Genomic DNA, 18,443 nt, shown 5'->3' with positions numbered 1-18,443 from the left:
TTTAGCGTCACAAACCCTCATATACTTACTGCTGGAGGGGGTGAGGATTAATTTTATGGTCGTTTAAAAAGGTAACCATTATTGATGCACTAAATAAATACCTTATCATCTAAGCATTATGCAGATGCATTGCAACAGACAAGAAAGTAGCAAGATAAATGGGTGAGTAGTAAGGCGAAAAAGAAACAAAAACAATAACCTACGTTTAAAACTGAAATTTTTGGGAGATTCTGTAACATTTTCCATTCTCGACGAAGATATTCGACACTTCCTACAATGACCACGTGCTTCAACTCGTGATAGTGAAAGTTACTTGCTCGTAAAGGCATTACAAGATTCCTCAGACCAATCAGAGGAGATTCAGAGTCAGCGAACAGACAGACGATCACGTGACCATTAAGAACTGTCATGGCCGCTTGGTTACGATCCTATTAATAACGTTATGTTTATTTACACATCTTATGAAGAACTTACACTGTTGAGTATTAAAGTTGTAAAACAGTGCAAAACAATAATAAACAACTAATGTAATAGACCTAGATCTCGTTATACTGTTAAGTATCAATTATTATAATTAATATTTAGTATGCATATTCCAGGCGATACTTTGCGAACATTCATTTTTTTTAAAATTCTTTCTTTGTTATGTTTCATAATCACAGTTATAGAGTAACCAAAGTCAGTACCAAAATTCTAAGTATTTCTCTAGCTAATCGATTTAGTTCAGGCCTAATTTCACGAAATTATGATTTTTTAGTTTATTCAAATAGGCAGAAAAAAAAGAAAAAAGATAAAAAAGTAACACCAAACTCTTAACGTCACCATGACACGATAAAAGGTAATTGTCCAATCAAATATTTTAGCTTAGTTATTATAACTTCAAAAATTTTGACACCTAGTTTGTGTTGCTAGGACAGAAAATATAAAGAAGTTTATTCAGGAAGATTATTGTACAATTTTTGTAATTTCAAAATGTGGTTTTCGTTTCCTTTTTTCAGGCTAATTAGTCCATTAACATATCTATTTGTCTGTTGCTAAAAAATTAATGTGTCAGTCAGCAAAATAAAAGTGTTAATTTTGGTACATCATTTTTAAGGAAAGGAAATCAGCATTATGTATATCACACTCTGAATATAGTTTATACTTTGTGATGTTTGTCTTGTCATCATAGAATACAAAAAGAGTTGTGGAAATAATACTGACCAATATACAATCTTCTATTGGGCGAGCAGTGCACCAATGAAACATTCCAGTGGAGTCATATTTCATGTCAGTCTTCTCCATGTCGAAGTCCTTAGACTGGTCATCTGCAAGACCCACCGAGAACGTTCGGTCTGCGTTGGAAGAGTTATTTGTACCGTTTCCTCCAGAACCTCGGCTGGTTGGCCTGAAAAATCATATAATCGTGTTTTAGGATCACTGGTAGTGTTAAAGAATATCATACTTATGAAGTACATTATTTATATTTTAAAGAAAACCCTACTAATGGAAAAATTATGAATTCATGAAAAACGAAGAAAATAATATATTTTTAAAGTAAATTCAATAAAACTTATCTACTTCCTCCTTAAACCATCTAGTTGTGACGCTAATTTAGTCATTTTATTTGGATCGTGAGGTTATTTGCTTTTATCTTCAAACGAAACTACTTTTTATTGGAGTTCACTTTTTGTTGAGAAGTGTTCATTTGCAGAGTTATGTTTCATATGAAAACAAATTCTTATTCAAATAACTTAAAATTAATATATTGATTCACATGTAACACCTGTAGAGGGTAATGAAATTGAGTTATCTGCCTACAGTTGTCCCTAATTTTTAACTGATACACTTGGAAGAACGTAACAACTCATTAGCACCCACCGTCAACTTTTAAGCTAACTTGTGGGATCTAATAGTGGTATCTGATTTATTTCTTTAGCGCAGCCATGAATCCAAAATGCGGAACGTGTTTTGCGGAATCTGGTCATTAAATATGAACTCTCGAATTCAGTGTTCAAGCCCTAAACACTTGGTCATCCTCAACAGTTTCATTACACGCTTAATTTTATAAGCGTCTGACGTTACTAGTTAAACCTTGGTTTTCTTCACAAATGTTTGGAAACCATTTATGAAGGTGATTATGAATATTAGTGCAATGAAAGACATCATTGGTTTACATTTGTGTTAATACAATGTTTGTTATTCATTTCTTGTAACTGTAAAACTCACATTTCCTTATCCACTTGGGATTTTGTTTGCAACCAGTCAGTGGATCGTGATCGAAAAATTTAAGTATCACTGACTCGGGCATACCAATTACTTAAACTGTTGTGTAAGAGTTAAATGTGTTCAAGGTCTTTATTTATAATTTAGCATTAGAGTATATTCAATCATAACGTTAAATATTCAAATGGTTTGTTTTGAATTTTGCGCAAAGCTACACGAGGGCTATCTACACTAGCCGTCCATAATTTAGCAGTGTAAGACTAGAGGGAAGGCAGCTAGTCATCACCACCCAATGCCAACTCTTGGGCTACTCTTTTAAAACGAATAGTTGGATTGACTGTCACATTATAACACCCCAACGGCTGAAAGGTCGAGCATTTTTGTTGTGACAAGAATTCGAAACCGTGATCTCAGTTTACGAGTCGAGTGCCTTAACCACCTAGCCATGTTAGGCCAACATAAAAGTAATTTCAAACGTATTTTAGGGTCATAAGACCCAAATAAAATTTTTCCTCCCAGAAAACTCCATTTATGTCCTTGACGATTCTTGATTATTTATTTGTCTATGGAACGTTTCAAGTTTCTGTTTGTTTTGTTTTAGAGCAAAACTACACAGCGAGCTATTCGCACATTGTCAATCACGTGAAATTGAAACTCAGATTGTAGCTGGAGGACTTTAACTGTAACGAAAGTCATCAATAAGGAATAGTTAGAACATGTGTGACTTGAACATGTGGTTAATCAGATCTGTCAGTTTTCACTTAAACATGTGGTTAACCACATCTCTGTCAGCTTTCACTTAAACATGTGGTTAACCACATCTCTGTCAGCTTTCACTTAAACATGTGGTTAACCACATCTTTGTCAGTTTTCACTTAAATGCATAACTTGAAGAAAATATTTTATAATTTTCTAAATGTTTTAACATTAATTTTTGTTTTGCATTTCTTCGTGGTTAAGCACGAAGCTAAACAAAGGTCTATTTGTGCTCTACCCACCACTAGTATTAAAACTCGGTTTCTAGTGTTGTGAGTCCACAGACATATCGCTATGTCTCTAGGGGTATAATGTTAGTAAAATTAAGAAATGAGCATTAATCCAAATTGGTGTGCAACCCTTTTCATCAATTTGAAGTTTGCACCCACATTTCATGAAACGTTTTTCTAACTTTCTGTATGTTCCACTTTCTTTGAACAATAATAATGTTTAACTATAACTGCAGAGTTTAAAAACAGTACCAACGATTCCTGCAGTTAGTTTACACTTATATTCTTTAATGAATCGTATTTTAAAAGTAACTCACAAATAATTTTTAAAGTATTATATTGTTTGTATTTATATTGTATTATATTATATTATATTATATTATATTATATTATATTATATTATATTATATTATATTATATTATATTATATTATATTATATTATTTATACTATATGTTTCAGGAACAACGACAATATTTTATTCATACCGTGTAGGTATCGTGAGTTTTATTTACATCCGAACATTACGTAATTATAGACCAATGAGGCAAAGTGATTCCGACTTCCAATTTTTATAATGCCTGAGATCCATTCGTAATAAAGTCTCGTACAAAGAATCAATACTTAAAAAACGTCGAGAAACTGTCTAGAATTGCGAGTTTGCATTTATGGTTTTTTTGTTCCAAATTTTGTATAAATATACGGAATTCCTAGGTAAATGAAAAACCATTTTAAACGGTTGTATGGGAAGACGAAAAAGTGAAAGATACACTATGACAGAAAAGTTTACTTGTTATCCACAGGTAACAACATTCCTGTATGATCGTTTTAAAAGTTTGTTTTACTCCAACTGCTAATTTCAGAATACTATAAAATGATAAACTCAACCAAGAAGAACGTATAGTAAATTGCAACGTAATGTTTAGCCTAATATGTGAAAACAAAAACATATTCTAGTTTTATAATCTGATCATAGAAATATTTAAAAACAACAATAACTACCCAGTATATAAATCATATAAGTTGATTGTATTCTGCAACACCTATTTTTACTACTGTAGTTTAAACTTCTGATATTACTAATACTAATGTTGGTCACTAGTTTGGTAGAGAATATTAAAGAACAAAAATCTATATTTAGTGCAGATATACTTGTGGATTTTAATATATTTTGATGATTATTGTAACAATTTAAACATACAAGAACATACAAGTTCTTGTATTGTATTAGGAGCTTTATAGTACAGATGAAAATTCTATATACCTAAAACTTCATTATTTTTAGCTTGTTGTTTATGTTGAAATTATTTATATTTTGGTTTAACGAACTTATTTTTAATTTATAAAGATGATTCTTTAAATTAAAATATTTTTCTAAGAACAATCTTAATTCAAAAACGAAACTAATCTTTTATTATTTACACAAAGAAATTTCCACCATGATTAAGTTAATAAAATACTTCATCGAATTTTATACTTTTATAGCTAATATGAAGACATTTGAAAACATTACAATGTCCATTCAACTTCTTACGTAGCCTGACATGGACAAGTAGTCAGAACGCTTGACTAATCTGTGGGTTGCCATTCTGAATCATTGCCGAATATGTCCAACCTTTGATCCGTGGGAGAGTTATAATGTGACAGTCAGTTCCACTGTTTGTTGGTAAAGAACGGCCAAGAGTTGGCAGTAGGTGATGCTTACAACTATCCTTCGTCTAGCTACACCCAATTGGCACATGGTGAATCTTAAGGTTTATAACGCTAAAAACCGAGTTTAGATACCTATAGTGAGCACATCAGAGATAACTCATTGTGTAGCTTTGTGTTTAACTCCAAACACACAAATAAACAAAACAACTAGCTTGTTACTTCAAACTTAATGATGGCTTCGAGTAACTCTGCACGAAATTCAACAAACAAACAAAAACTATGCGCATAAGTATTTTCCCTAATATTAGATTTAATTTATAATGAAGGACGCTAAAATATTATAATCTTAATATAACATAGCCATAAGTTTAATAATATTTTGTTGAAATATGCAAACGTGTTAAAAGAATATTAGCATTTCTTTTAAACCGACCCATCTATTTCATCTGATTGTTCCGATTCAGAGTTACTTGTCCAAAATAGCAAGACTAAACTAGTTATATGATCATGCTCTCTTTGAACATATGCCATCGTAATTACTGGTTTGAAAGTTTGTCTGTTGTCAAGCGCAAAGCTAGGCATTAAATAATCAGTGTTCCACTAACTCTAGGTATTGAAATCTGATTTTTAAAATTATAACCCCTCAAACTTACCATTTAGTTAGCGGGGGATAGAGAGTTGAAAGCAACATGAAAAAATGCCACTGTCTATTTCAAATTATCTACATTTTATCTAAGTTCTGAGAAACTGCTGTTATAAGTTTGAAACAGAACGACATAGCTTTTGCAAAGTCAAAAATAGCTTAATTTTATTGTATTTTAAGTAGCTCATAAATGTAAAACAATGAGTAAACTAAATGTAACTTTCAAGCTATATACATTTTAAAAATATACAGGATATTTTGTTCTATTAAGTACCAGTAGTGGTTTACATTCTGGTCAAGATTATGCCTGTTGACTTGGATTCTTTACTGACACTAGCTTATCACTGATAGTTCTTTTAAGTTTAGAAAGATTACAAAATGAAATACGAATTTCGATTGTCAATCAATCATTTTCCGATTGTATCGTTAAGAGCATTTTTTAAATTTAATTACTATACACTTGGGAAGTTTCAAACATGAAATTACTCCGTTAGTTGTCATATTTAGTACCACATATTCATATTACAATATGAATTTGAATTACAAAAATATTATCAATTGGTTACGACTATGCTAAAAGTCCTAAATCTTAGTAGGAGTTAAAACATAGATTTGATTTTGATGATATGATTTGCCCATAGTTGAAATAATCAATATTTTTTGGCCACAGTAGTACCGTAAAAAAAACAGAGGTGTCACTTACTAAAAATTCTTAGATTTTTTTAAATATACATTTAAGTACTATTCTGAATTTTAAACATCTTTACTTTACTTTAAGATTAGAAATATTAAGTAAGAGTATTTCAGCAATATATTTTTAAAACAGATAGTGCTATTTATTATATAACAATGTGAACTATCTTGGGGATTAATTATATTAATGAATATATATTGTTTTCAATTTCAACTTAAGCCCAACATAAAAATTAAATACTAAAGTTATTTTATGTTAGTTTGAAAGAGAGAATGAAGACTTTGGTGTTGTAAGGGATGTCTTTTAAAAAAGATGACTAAAACAGTAACTTTATTATTTACTAAATATTATCATTTTCTCAATGCATACAGCGTAAAGTAGTGCTAAGCATACAGCATGCAAAGTTTCTTCGTGTATTTTCCACATGCTCGGGCATCTAGCTAAGATGCAGTTTTATCATGCAAAGAAGCTAGAATATTCAGGATGCATATATTTGTGTGTGTCTGAATTAGAATATGTGAAAAGTATGTACGAATATCTAAAGTAACAGGTTACAATGTATTTGTTTTTTACAATTTGATGTTTAACTTAAACTATTACGTTCTTCTTTTTTTGTGTGTGTCTGTGTGCACACAAACACACACTATAAAACATGAGATATTCAGGCAAGTTTTAGATATACGAGCAAATTTTCAAGACTGTAAAATAGTGATCGGGTTTTAAAACTTTAAACATGCATTTAGATATGAATAAAAGCGGGAAAGCGCCCTCTACACATTCACGAAGTTTCCATTACGTGTTTATTTTAATGAATGACTTATTTAGCCAAGGGGTTACTATCTAAAAGTAGAGATCTCTCACTTCTTTAATAAATATAAAAAACTGAATATTCATTTCAAGGAAAAATAATGCAATGAAGACTTTGCATTTCACTGAATTTAAAAGAAATGCAGTGATATACTAGAGGGCGCTTTTGCCCAATTCCAGCATAACAATACATAAACAAAAATTATCGTAAAAACTAAAAGAAAGAAAAAGATAGAATGTGAAGAAAAAGGAAAAGTGAGAGAAAGGGTGGCATACATGAGCTTTTTTACTTCATAGGCAAGGTGTAAGCCAGAGTACAAGTCGGGCGCGGCCGTCCTAGAAGGCTGCTGGGTGCCAGATACGGGACTGGAAAGAGATGGTAGACAGAAAAGTGTGGTGAAGTTGAAGCCACGAGTGCATACTAGAAACTCTTTTTTAAAACGTCCCAATCACTTCCCTGCTACATCAAAGACAAAGTCTAGCGCATTAAATATTAATACATCACCATTCAAGCTGAATAAACATTTTATCAATAACCAATAGTTAATTGAAACATATACTAAAAATAATTATATTGCCACGTAATTTTCAGAAAATTGACTTAATGATGAAATATTCGGAAAACAAAATTAATATATTTTTATCATTTTCTGTGGTTGACGTTTAATTTTTTTATGGCAATCATACACAAACTGGTTTAATTATAGCATTCATTATAGAGCAACATTAACACAGGTGGGATACAATAACTATGAGTCCAACAAACAAACACGATCAAGTGAACATATGTGCTGGCCAAAGTATACATCATTTTCAAGACGAAAGAATGCTACATGCAGTACGTTGTGCATAAGCGTTTACCTTGCATATGTCACAGTCATTAAGCGACCACTACGATTTGGTGATGTGGATGCTGTCGTCGTGTTATTCTGTGAATGAGCAGAATTTGATTTCGCGTGTCTTTGCCGAGCGAGGGCGCTGTGTCTACTGAGACTAGCTTGAGAATGAAGCTGGGTAACTGAAACAAGAACAACGTGTTGTTTATATTTTTTAGTCAAACATTCAACTAGGTATAAAATAACTAAAAACAAAACATACTCAATTTTTAAAGGAAATTCAAATGAAAAAATCAACATTGAGCATACACATATCAATCTTTTTTTTCGTATATCAATAATTTTAGTATTATTATCAACTTCATTAACGACTACACATGTCTGAGTTTGATAAATAAAGATTCTAATAAGTAGAAGAAATAAATATTGTAATAATATTTCTTTTTCTCCCTTTTTATATTTTTTAAAGTTAAAAACATTAATCTCAACATCGGTGGTTATTATTATTCTACAAATTACCGCTTCATGTCTGTAAATATATTTTTATTAGCTTTCATTCGTAGTGGGCTTTTTTTCAATGGAACATTTATTATACTAAAATACTTTATGGGTTATAAGCATCGTAAATTGCGAGTTACAATGAAAACGAAACAAGGCTGTTAAGTGAGAAAGAGATTTCTGATGTTATGTGTTAGTGCGTACTGCGATATGTAATCTGTTATGAAAGCACCTAGCATAATTCATTGATAATTTAAAAGTCAGAGAGAGGTGTAAGCTTGATCTTAGTGAAGTACATAAGATGCAAAAATTATTTAATTCACGTAACTGTAAAAACTGAATCGAACCATACATTTTAACAACAAATTAACAAGTATACTGATAGCGTTGTGAAATAAATAAAAAAAAAGCATGAAAACTGGGCGCTTAAAAATTATTGAAAACAATTAGATGGCTTAACAACAAATATACATCTGAATGTGCTCCTGTGATTTGATGCAAAATCAGAAACTGTTATACTTCCATGTTTAACTTAAACATAGATGTTTTTCACAATGTGCTATTAATAATCAATTCTCATCTAGTAATATCTTTAAGTAGTTGTTACTTCATGGAACCTTATGTACTTCACCTGGACAAGGTTCACTGACCTTTAAAACAATTTCATTAATTTCTCAAGTGCTTCTGTTAGTTTAACAGAACTATATCTAAATAAATACAACAGTATAGCTTGTTGTCTATTGTATGTCCATGTACCTACTTCACATGGTGTGAATGGATCTTCACTAAATTTAGTATGGAAGTTCAATGGGTCCGTGCAGAGAAACAAACAACTTTTCGGTTTTGCATTTTGCGACTTTTATGAGTTTTTTTTTTTTTTTTTACTGCTATTTCACTTCATCTCAATGAATCATCACCAGATTTGGTCTGGCGGTTCATTTGATCCACGAAGAGATACATACAAATTTGCGGTTTTACGTTTCGTGTTTTGCAGTTTGTAAGGGAATATTTCGTACAATTACGTATAAGGAAAGCAGTTCCTCGTCCCCTAAGATAGCCATTCATTAATCATGATTTTACAAGGGACGGGCACACCAGCTAGTAATTAAATAACTTACTTTAAGCAAATAATGAAATTCCTAAGAATACAAAATATTGTATAATTTAATTTAGATGTTCTTAACTTTACTTGAAGTAACTTAGCTATATGTTGAACCGAAAAAAAAACAGCTACTTACTATGTTGGTATGCGTTTTGTTTTCAAACGTGATAGGAAAACAAGTGATAAAACGAAGCTAGAATGTATTAAACATGGCAACCGTATCCTACTCGTATTTAGAAAGTATAACAAACATCAACTTGAACAAGAAAACTAATATTAGCAGTGAAACAAATAACACTCGTTAAAGTTTGTATGTTCACACACGGTGAAAAAATAGAAACTAGTAACAACCTGAGTTTAAACAGAAGTATATATAAGTTAATTTTAGAAGTAATAGTACACTTGGACATTGTAACTAAATACGACATGTTCAAAACAGAGGAAGAGATGGATTTAAAAGCAGCCACACTTACTAGATCCTTGATCCCTTGACATTTCGGCTGTTTGCAAGAAAACGAATGATCCGCATAGTTAAAAATATCTCAAAGGTTTTACGTAATACAGTTTAATAACCAGTTTATTTATACCAAAGTGATCATAGTTTGTAATTTGAAATATCTGAATTTAACTTAGATTGAAGGGCTTCACCAAGAGAAATAACACTTTATACATAAGGAAACATATGACTGGAAAAGACAGTTTAAATCAGTAATTTATTTTAAAAATTCATAACTTTAAAATCTGGTTTCTGGTTCTAACTTCACATTTTGTTTTTAAACTCCTAGGTGTATAATCCAGTGCTGACATCATCTTCACAATGTTGTTTCTGTAGCACACGGAAACATAATGAGTTTTCACTTTGAGGAATACCAGATATGACAGTCTCTATAATTAACCACTAGTTAAATTAGATGTTTACTTTTTGACATAAATTGAGATTTTATCTCGTGATACAAATAAGAAGAAAAGTTTTTAACCCATTAAGCATCTAAGCCGAAAATGTTTTAATCCGTTAAGCAGCTAAGCAGAAAAGTTTGTTTGATATTTAGCCATTGATTAGATTCATTTGAGCTCATGTTGTTTATCGAGATTGAAATAAAATAAACCACACGATAACGTTTATTAGAACAGAAAACTATGATTTTGTTTTTAACATAATTTAGTACAACTTAATCTCTTTAATTGAACTGACTTACACCAAATCATGTTCATTTATGTGTTTATCTAACTGGTAGTAAAGCCGAGCTATATTCCTGTAAAGTGAATGAATCAATATCACACATAATTTGAGTAAGTTTCAAAAAAAGTATTATGAAAACTAACAAATGAAAAGAGAAACTGTGATGCTGTTAATGTTTTTAATGACTCTATTTGTTTTACACTCAACTAAAAAATAAATTCAATATTTTATGAGTATTTTGAAACCAAATACAAATAAAGTTTCTTCCCAGAATACGTGTGGGTGTTTTGATTAATGACGATTTCAAAAACATGTCTTTAGTATTAAAATATTTTAAAAGCTTTACCTACGGATACCTTATTAATTTTAATCATTGACGTGTATATATATATATAACGGATTAATACACATATCGTATGAGTATCAAAAGTAGCTAATATAATGCAATGTTATATTATGAATGCCCATAATGTTCACAAGCAACAGAGAAAGTAAAGTTGATTTTGGATTATATTGTTAAATATGTTTCTCAAAAATCTTCCATGCTTTTTAACCCTAAAAATGCTTTAATGTTAAATTGTATACGAAAGCAAACACAAAGCCCATGTTTCCCATGTAATTATATTTTATACGTGTGTTAGAATTTGTATGTTTACAGAGGTACATATATATAGAATGCATAATGAACTGAAGTGTTTTTCACAAAGTGACCAGCAAAAGTGTTTTGCAAGCTGTGAACACAGAGTCGAGTTAGCAAAAATAGAAATAAATATTAGCAAAAATAGAACAAATAATTGTTTGATGAAAACAAGGAAATCAGGAATATCTTTCCGTTCTTTCATGTGTTTACACCGCAGGAGAGATGTAATGTTTATATGGAGCGTCTCAAAACTGAAATCAAATCCATCAAAACCTGCGTTTTGTTGTTGATATTGTAAAAAGTATACTGACAAGGTTTAGGGTTTCTTCTGGAGCGTGAAATAATTTGTTCATTTTATCTTTAGCCAGTGATGACCGTTTGTTTCTTTCATCAAAAGAGACAGAATAAAAAAAAAAACTCATGCTTGATGATAATAATACGAGAATGTGTAACTGAGTATGTACAAGTTTGTGAAAATAAATGAACTAGATCCATAAACCTGTATGACTGTATAAATTATAGATAACTGTAATAAAGTGTTGCGGTGCTCACTGATTTAATAAATATAAAACTTTTATAAAGAAAACCTATCTATTTATGTATGTGGCGCTAACAATGAATTATCTTTAGTTTTGTCACTAAGACAGGAGCCTGAAAGTACACAAAATACACACACACACATATATATATATATACACAGAGAGAGAGACGTATATATATATTTAAGTATGTATGCATACTGAGATGGGCGTATGCGATTTCATACATATGTGTAACTTGATAATGAGGGTCGTCTTCAAACGAAAGTTAGATATTCAACTACTTATATATACTGCTACCTCGGAGTTTCACCCTCTTGGGTATTTCAGGTGGAGTGAAAGTTGGAAAGGTGAAAGTTTGGTGCGTATCATCTGCAAAGAAAACACAGAGAAATCAGAGCGAAAGATGAAACAGGTTAAAGTGGTAGAAAGCACGAAGAAGAGATAGCACAAAGAAACAGACACAGCAGTGTAATAGTAAAGTTTAATTCTTTACAGCAGCCAAATTCACCATGGTTTCCAAGCAACTTCAAATTATTTTCCTTGTAAATGAATGAAATAGGTGAAGGGATTTATATTTCGTCTCTTTTTCAACAGCTGAGAGGCTGTGAAACCAATTGAGATGAGGTATAAGAGTAATATTACAAAAAAATCTCGCCATGTTAGGGTAAATAACAAAGGTTTTACATCATAACGTGTCAGGAAGTTTGAAGTATTTTTAAAGAAATGAAAATTAAATCCCTTCCTTTCAGTCATTAAAACAAAAAAGAAAAAATAAGAATTTTCTTAAATTGAAAATTAATAATAATAATGTATTGAAATTTACTAGGATTATGGGTAATGTTAAGGAAAATAAATGGTTCAGTTGTTGTAAAAACTTTTGTTTTATTTTTGCCTTGTGACTACGTTTTATGTGTATGTACGTATGCTAGAACTACAAATACTCTTAAGACTTTATCACTTTAACCACACTTTCTAGAATGTGTCGAATGGAAGAAAGAAGTCGTATTTACAACATTGCAAAAAATATTGTTAGAAAAATCAATACCTTATGCTACCCAGATAACGTACAGCGTTCGTCGAAAATTAAAAACAGCTAGAACAGTTAAACGTTAATATAGTAGCATGCTCCACATACATTGACTACTGGAAAAAAAGTGTCATGACATTTTGTGTGCCAAATAATTTTAACTTTTATAATAAATTACTAAAAATTTATAGTTGAGAATATAATTTTGCAAAAATAAACTTTAGCTTGATACATTTGTAATTTTAAAGTCCTCATTCATAATCCAGTTAAGATAAGAATTGTGTAATAAATAAGGACATGACCAATAGAAAAAAATAGAATTTATAAAAACAACATAGTTGAAGGATCAGTAGAAAGGGTCTTATTTCATGTTCTCTCATTATCAACGTTCTGTGAAACTTGAACAATGTACGAGAAAAAATAGTTACCCAGAGTTTTCACTTCAATAGCTGTTTATAAAGATTTAACAGATAACTTTGAAACTGTTTGTCTTTCTAACGTTATACCAGTATAAATAATAAATATATAATAAGACACTGACGCATACTTTTGTGTATGAGTGTACAGTTGTTTACAAAGATATTAGTGCTGATAAATCATATATCATGTTTGCAGACGAAGTAGCGCTCGTATTAGATAATTAATAATTAAACTAAATTGATTCAACTAAAATATTAGATAAAATAAATAAATAAATTAACACCGTAAAGCAACACTTTTTGTTATCATTATAATCCAAGCATTTTATAAGTTACATCTTATGCTTTCGATTAGCAAATGGAAGAACAATGTTTAAGATATAACAATTCAATAAGGCAGATCATGATTACATTCACGTCAAAGTACAATTACTACAATTAGTTTTTTTCTTAAGTTTTTAATTTAGTTACGTTTGACAGTTAGCCTTAATGTGGTTTTGTTACAGAAATTTAGTGACAGTGATCAAGTTAACAGACTAAACGAGTTAGTGAGCTATGTTACAAAAATGTTCTAAAACAGAAATTACATTTTTAACATTTAGGAAACGCACTGTTTTAACACTTCAACATAAACCAAAAACATTTAAACCTATTTTTTTGTCTGTTAAACATCGTAAAAACCGCGCAAAACATAATTTTCCTTTAAACACGAAGTCAGAACAACAGCTTAAAATGTAATAGAAAGTAATCTCCGAGTGAAAGACAGATATTTTTATTGAAACAAGTGCAATGAAGGTGATAATGGAAAACAAATACGCTTGATACAAAGCTTGATGAAAAAGGAAGCAATCAAAATGAATAAGTATTGTCCATAGAAGTGCAACAGTTTTATTAGGATATGTTTTAGCAAAATGGATGCAAACATGCATATAGAAAGCAAATACAATCAGAGCAACAGTACTTCATATACTCATGATGAATATACATAAAGTTTGTTAATTAAGATAACTTAATGAATACAAATACAACCTTTTAACTGTATTTTCCTTCCTTCAAGCTGCTATTTCATGTTTGTAATGAAGTCTACTTTGTACTTAAGTAACACAGATGATTTTAAAATCCAGAGAAAAACAGAACATAGTGTACATTGTCCATATTAATCAAACACTAAGTGTGTAGCCCAACCTTACTGATATTATTGAGCTACTCACTACAGAGTTTAAAAATGATTTAGAAAAATCAAAACTTGAAACAGTGTGAAAATCAATATAAATATATTCGATTACATATATGGATGCAGAACCTTTATCTTAAAGATTTTAGCACACCCCTCTCCCAGTGATTCATAAACCTGCAGACTTAAATATCGGGTGTTGATACCCTTGGTAAGCAGAGCACGAAGAACCCATTGTACTTAGCAAGAAACAAACTTAAAGACTTAATAAAATTGTTTAAATATGAATTAGATAAACCTTGAAGCACCTTTATTTACATACGTTATGTATTATTAATTTTTAATTTTAAAGTATAACGGTATATTGTTTAATTCATCTGATAATATTCTTCCACATACTCAGACAAGTTCATTGATGTTATATTTTCCTTTACAAATTCTACTTTATTCATGCATATTATACATTAAGAAAAAAAACGACAAGGAAAATGAAAATCAGGTTACGATACATATGCATGGTCAATAACTTCTTAAATTAACAAATCTATTTCGTACATTCCTCGTTTGATAAAACAGTTCAGTATAAACAACTCTTATTATTCATATAAATAGCAATTATTAATTTTCTCAATAAGAAAAAAGCTTTACTGGATTTGGAATATCTGAGTCTAAAAAGATAAATGTTTGGCTCACTAATACTGATGTTTACCGATAAACGTAAATATAAAAAATACACAAAAAAACGGCGTTCTCGGAAAAGGCGTGTTCAGTACGCTACATAATTTGTAAGTGAAAGATTCAAGATAGACGACCTAAATTACAGATTACTTATTTAGTGTTCACATCGTGAGATCAAACAATTCGCGTGTGTTGGTTGAAAACGTTACAACGGTTCGTGAGGCGTGGGTTGAAACATCAAAATGTGTTCCCATTCAAGGGAATGCATTTATTTCTAGACATTGGTGAGATTTGTATATTGTTTTCTGAAAATCCATTAAACTAAAAGGTATTTTTTTTCTAAATTATAATTTGTTCATTATTTATAAGGGAAAATAAGCTCTTAAAAATATTTTGAACATATGCATTATTGAAGAGTGTGTTATAGATGGTATATGTGCATGAAATGTTTATGTTGTTTTTGTAGCGCAGATAACCCTGGATATATCTCTGCTCTACAAAACCAACATAAACATTTCATGCAGATATACCATCTATAACAGATGGAGAATCAAACATCACTGCCTTGTGGATATTTAGAGTTTCTCAGTTTGGAGAACGGTTGTTGGTTTATTAGCTGTAACGGGATAAATGCGCTTAAGAATTAAAATAGAATATTACAAATATGTTTCTTTCAGTCTTAAGTGACATAAAATAATAATATTCTGTTTATTTACTAAGAAATGAAGAAATGCACCAGTTAAATATGTCTTGTTTGCTCACATGTACGACACCTTCATACAATGGGCTATATAACCAGATCAAGTACTCGTGTGGTTCATACACAGCGGAACTACGACACAGAGAGAAGCAGCTAGTCGATCACTACCACCGATAAACCGAAAAACAACTAAATTTAAGTAAATAGCAAATATGGTTGTAGCTTGTTAATAGTTTAAAATGTAAAGAGTCTTCAGTGGCGCTATGTCTCACTCTCGAAATCCTTGAAACCCAATTCCGATATTTTAACACTAACCCAGGCTCGGGTCTCTAAAATTGCACCCAACAACTACTTTTAACTTCAGAGCCTAAAATCAATGTGTATAGTCCACCGCAAAATGTAGTTCGTTTTTAAATTTCCCACCGAGACAAAACAAAACAGAATTATTTAACAGTTGTCGGTTGCTTACTATACTGTAAGGAAAACTGTAAAAATCATAAGTAAAGTCCAAAGGTAATACTGTTCTCTAAGCACACAGTTTGTATTAATGGACAACTACACTTTTCGATGATATCAATATTTCTATTATTCTCTTTTAATCCTCTCTGTATTAATGTAACAGATTTGTAGATAAACAAGGAGAATTACTGTTAAACAACAACAAAGTGTTATAAAATAGGTTGCTTGTTCTTAAGTACAAAGCTACACTATGAGCTGTCTTTGCTGTGTTCACCCTAGGCATAAAACCCCGATATTTAGGATTATAAGCCGCCTGATTTAGCGCCAAGCCTTTGAAGATGAAAATAAACACACTACAATACTACGAATGACGTACATGTATTGACGTTAAGTTGAATCCTAGTGAACGGATATGTTGACACCAGAAAAGCTACTTTAAACCTCAGTTCATGTGAAGTAATTTAATTTGCTTAATGTGGATGGTTGAATAGTGCGCGTTCACGTCATTTGACGGCACTAAGATAGTAGCAGGAGAGTGAAAAATGAGGCAGCTGCTAAATTTATAAGAATAAAAAATATTAATGAAAAAATGGATCTAGTATACGAGTACAGATCTCGTACCTCTGTGCCATACCCAATAAACTGTTAAAGTTTCATGGCGATCAGAGATTGAAAAGCTGGAAAGTTTGGTCACAAGCAAAAACAGATATAAAGACAAGTCATTTCATAGCACAAATGACCAAAAAAACAGATATACAAACACAAGTCGTTTCATAGCACAAATGACCAAAAACAGATAGAGAGACACAAGTCATTTCATAGCACAAATGACCAAAAAACAGATATACAAACACAAGTCGTTTCATAGCACAAATGACCAAAAACAGATAGAGAGACACAAGTCATTTCATAGCACAAATGACCAAAAAACAGATATACAAACACAAGTCGTTTCATAGCACAAATGACCAAAAACAGATATATATGGACACAAGTCATTTCATAGCACAAATGACCAAAAACATAGAGATACAAGTCATTTCATAGCACAAATGACCAAAAACAGATATATATAGACACAAGTAATTTCAAAGCACAAATGACCAAAAACAGATATATATAGACACAAGTAATTTCAAAGCACAAATGACCAAATCAGTGAAGTGAAAAGTTTTTGAAGATTACAAAACATGTAGGACTACAAAAGGTTTCGAAAAATAAATCATTTATAATTAAAATACACAATTCCTACATGTTAATATTGTTACAACGCCAGCGTTTACCTCCTGTTAGTTTAAGGGTTTGTTTGAATTGTTTTAATTTTTATACTAGGATTTCAGCAGCTGCTATATATTATGCATCAATTCAATTTCTATTACACGTAAAACGTTTTTCTTTTCCAAAATCAATCATAAATATCTGAGTTTATTTACATTTATCGCTTTCATCAATTCTTCATAGACTTCCCACCCTAAAAGTATGTTTGAGTTAAAGTCCAGTCCTTCATAAAATCAATACATAGCTGTGATGACTTCAGTCCGACTTATTTCTTTTCAAATACTAATGTTCACAGATAAATTAGCAACAAAGTCAACGAAACAACCTGTGTTGTAGATATTGATTAAACACGGTTCCCTAGGTGGAAATCTACTTAGCTTTACTCACTTCCAATCATATAAAGAGGACAGAAATATATGTACTTGCCATACTAGTGACTTAGACAGCTTTTACACGCTTCCTAATAAACTCGATGAAGGCAAAAGAATTATAGACAAAATTTCATCAGCGCATAAGTAAACGCCAGTAAAAAACGCTTTTACTGCATCAGGTACATGCATTAGGAGAGTAGATATGATTAACGTGGAGGTTCAAGAGCTTGAATTTATGTTGTTGCCTAGAAACGGAGATATATATGTCATTAATTCTTATAGCATGCAACAGCAGGACGGTGGAGATAGCCAATTGCAATAAACTCAAAGTACAAAACACAACAAAAAACAACAGAAAACACTTGGAAGAAATAGAACGCTTGAAACCCATTTTGCACAAGAATGAAAATAATAAACATATGAACAGTACTTTGTCTGTTAACTTTCTGTTTCAAAACATAAATTCGTTTCATACAGAAAAACAAATACTTTAGATCTGGAATCGATTTCACACCATAGGCGTATGACGCCTGCATATAAAAACAAAAAAAA

General features: G+C 30.9%; 1 protein-coding gene across 4 annotated transcripts in view; it reads right to left on the bottom strand.

Moving 5' to 3' along the window:
- Nucleotides 1-18,443, bottom strand: part of LOC143255836 (calcium-activated potassium channel slowpoke-like) — a 143,033-nt gene that overhangs the window by 13,378 nt on the left and 111,212 nt on the right. For 2 of the 4 annotated variants that reach the window (XM_076512140.1, XM_076512141.1), the window contains exons 16-21: nt 12,083-12,154; nt 9,897-9,923; nt 7,849-8,005; nt 7,264-7,353; nt 1,204-1,387; nt 204-428 (exon numbers count right to left, since the gene is read on the bottom strand). In XM_076512140.1, coding sequence (XP_076368255.1) covers nt 204-428; nt 1,204-1,387; nt 7,264-7,353; nt 7,849-8,005; nt 9,897-9,923; nt 12,083-12,154 — 755 coding nt within the window. The remainder of the gene's footprint in view (nt 1-203; nt 429-1,203; nt 1,388-7,263; nt 7,354-7,848; nt 8,006-9,896; nt 9,924-12,082; nt 12,155-18,443) is intronic. The other 2 variants (XM_076512143.1, XM_076512144.1) reach the window with 1 other exon arrangement.

The sequence above is a fragment of the Tachypleus tridentatus genome, chromosome 7 (assembly GCF_004210375.1).
Source record: "Tachypleus tridentatus isolate NWPU-2018 chromosome 7, ASM421037v1, whole genome shotgun sequence".
NCBI lineage: Eukaryota > Metazoa > Arthropoda > Merostomata > Xiphosura > Limulidae > Tachypleus > Tachypleus tridentatus.
This window is presented reverse-complemented; position numbering and strand designations above follow the sequence as displayed.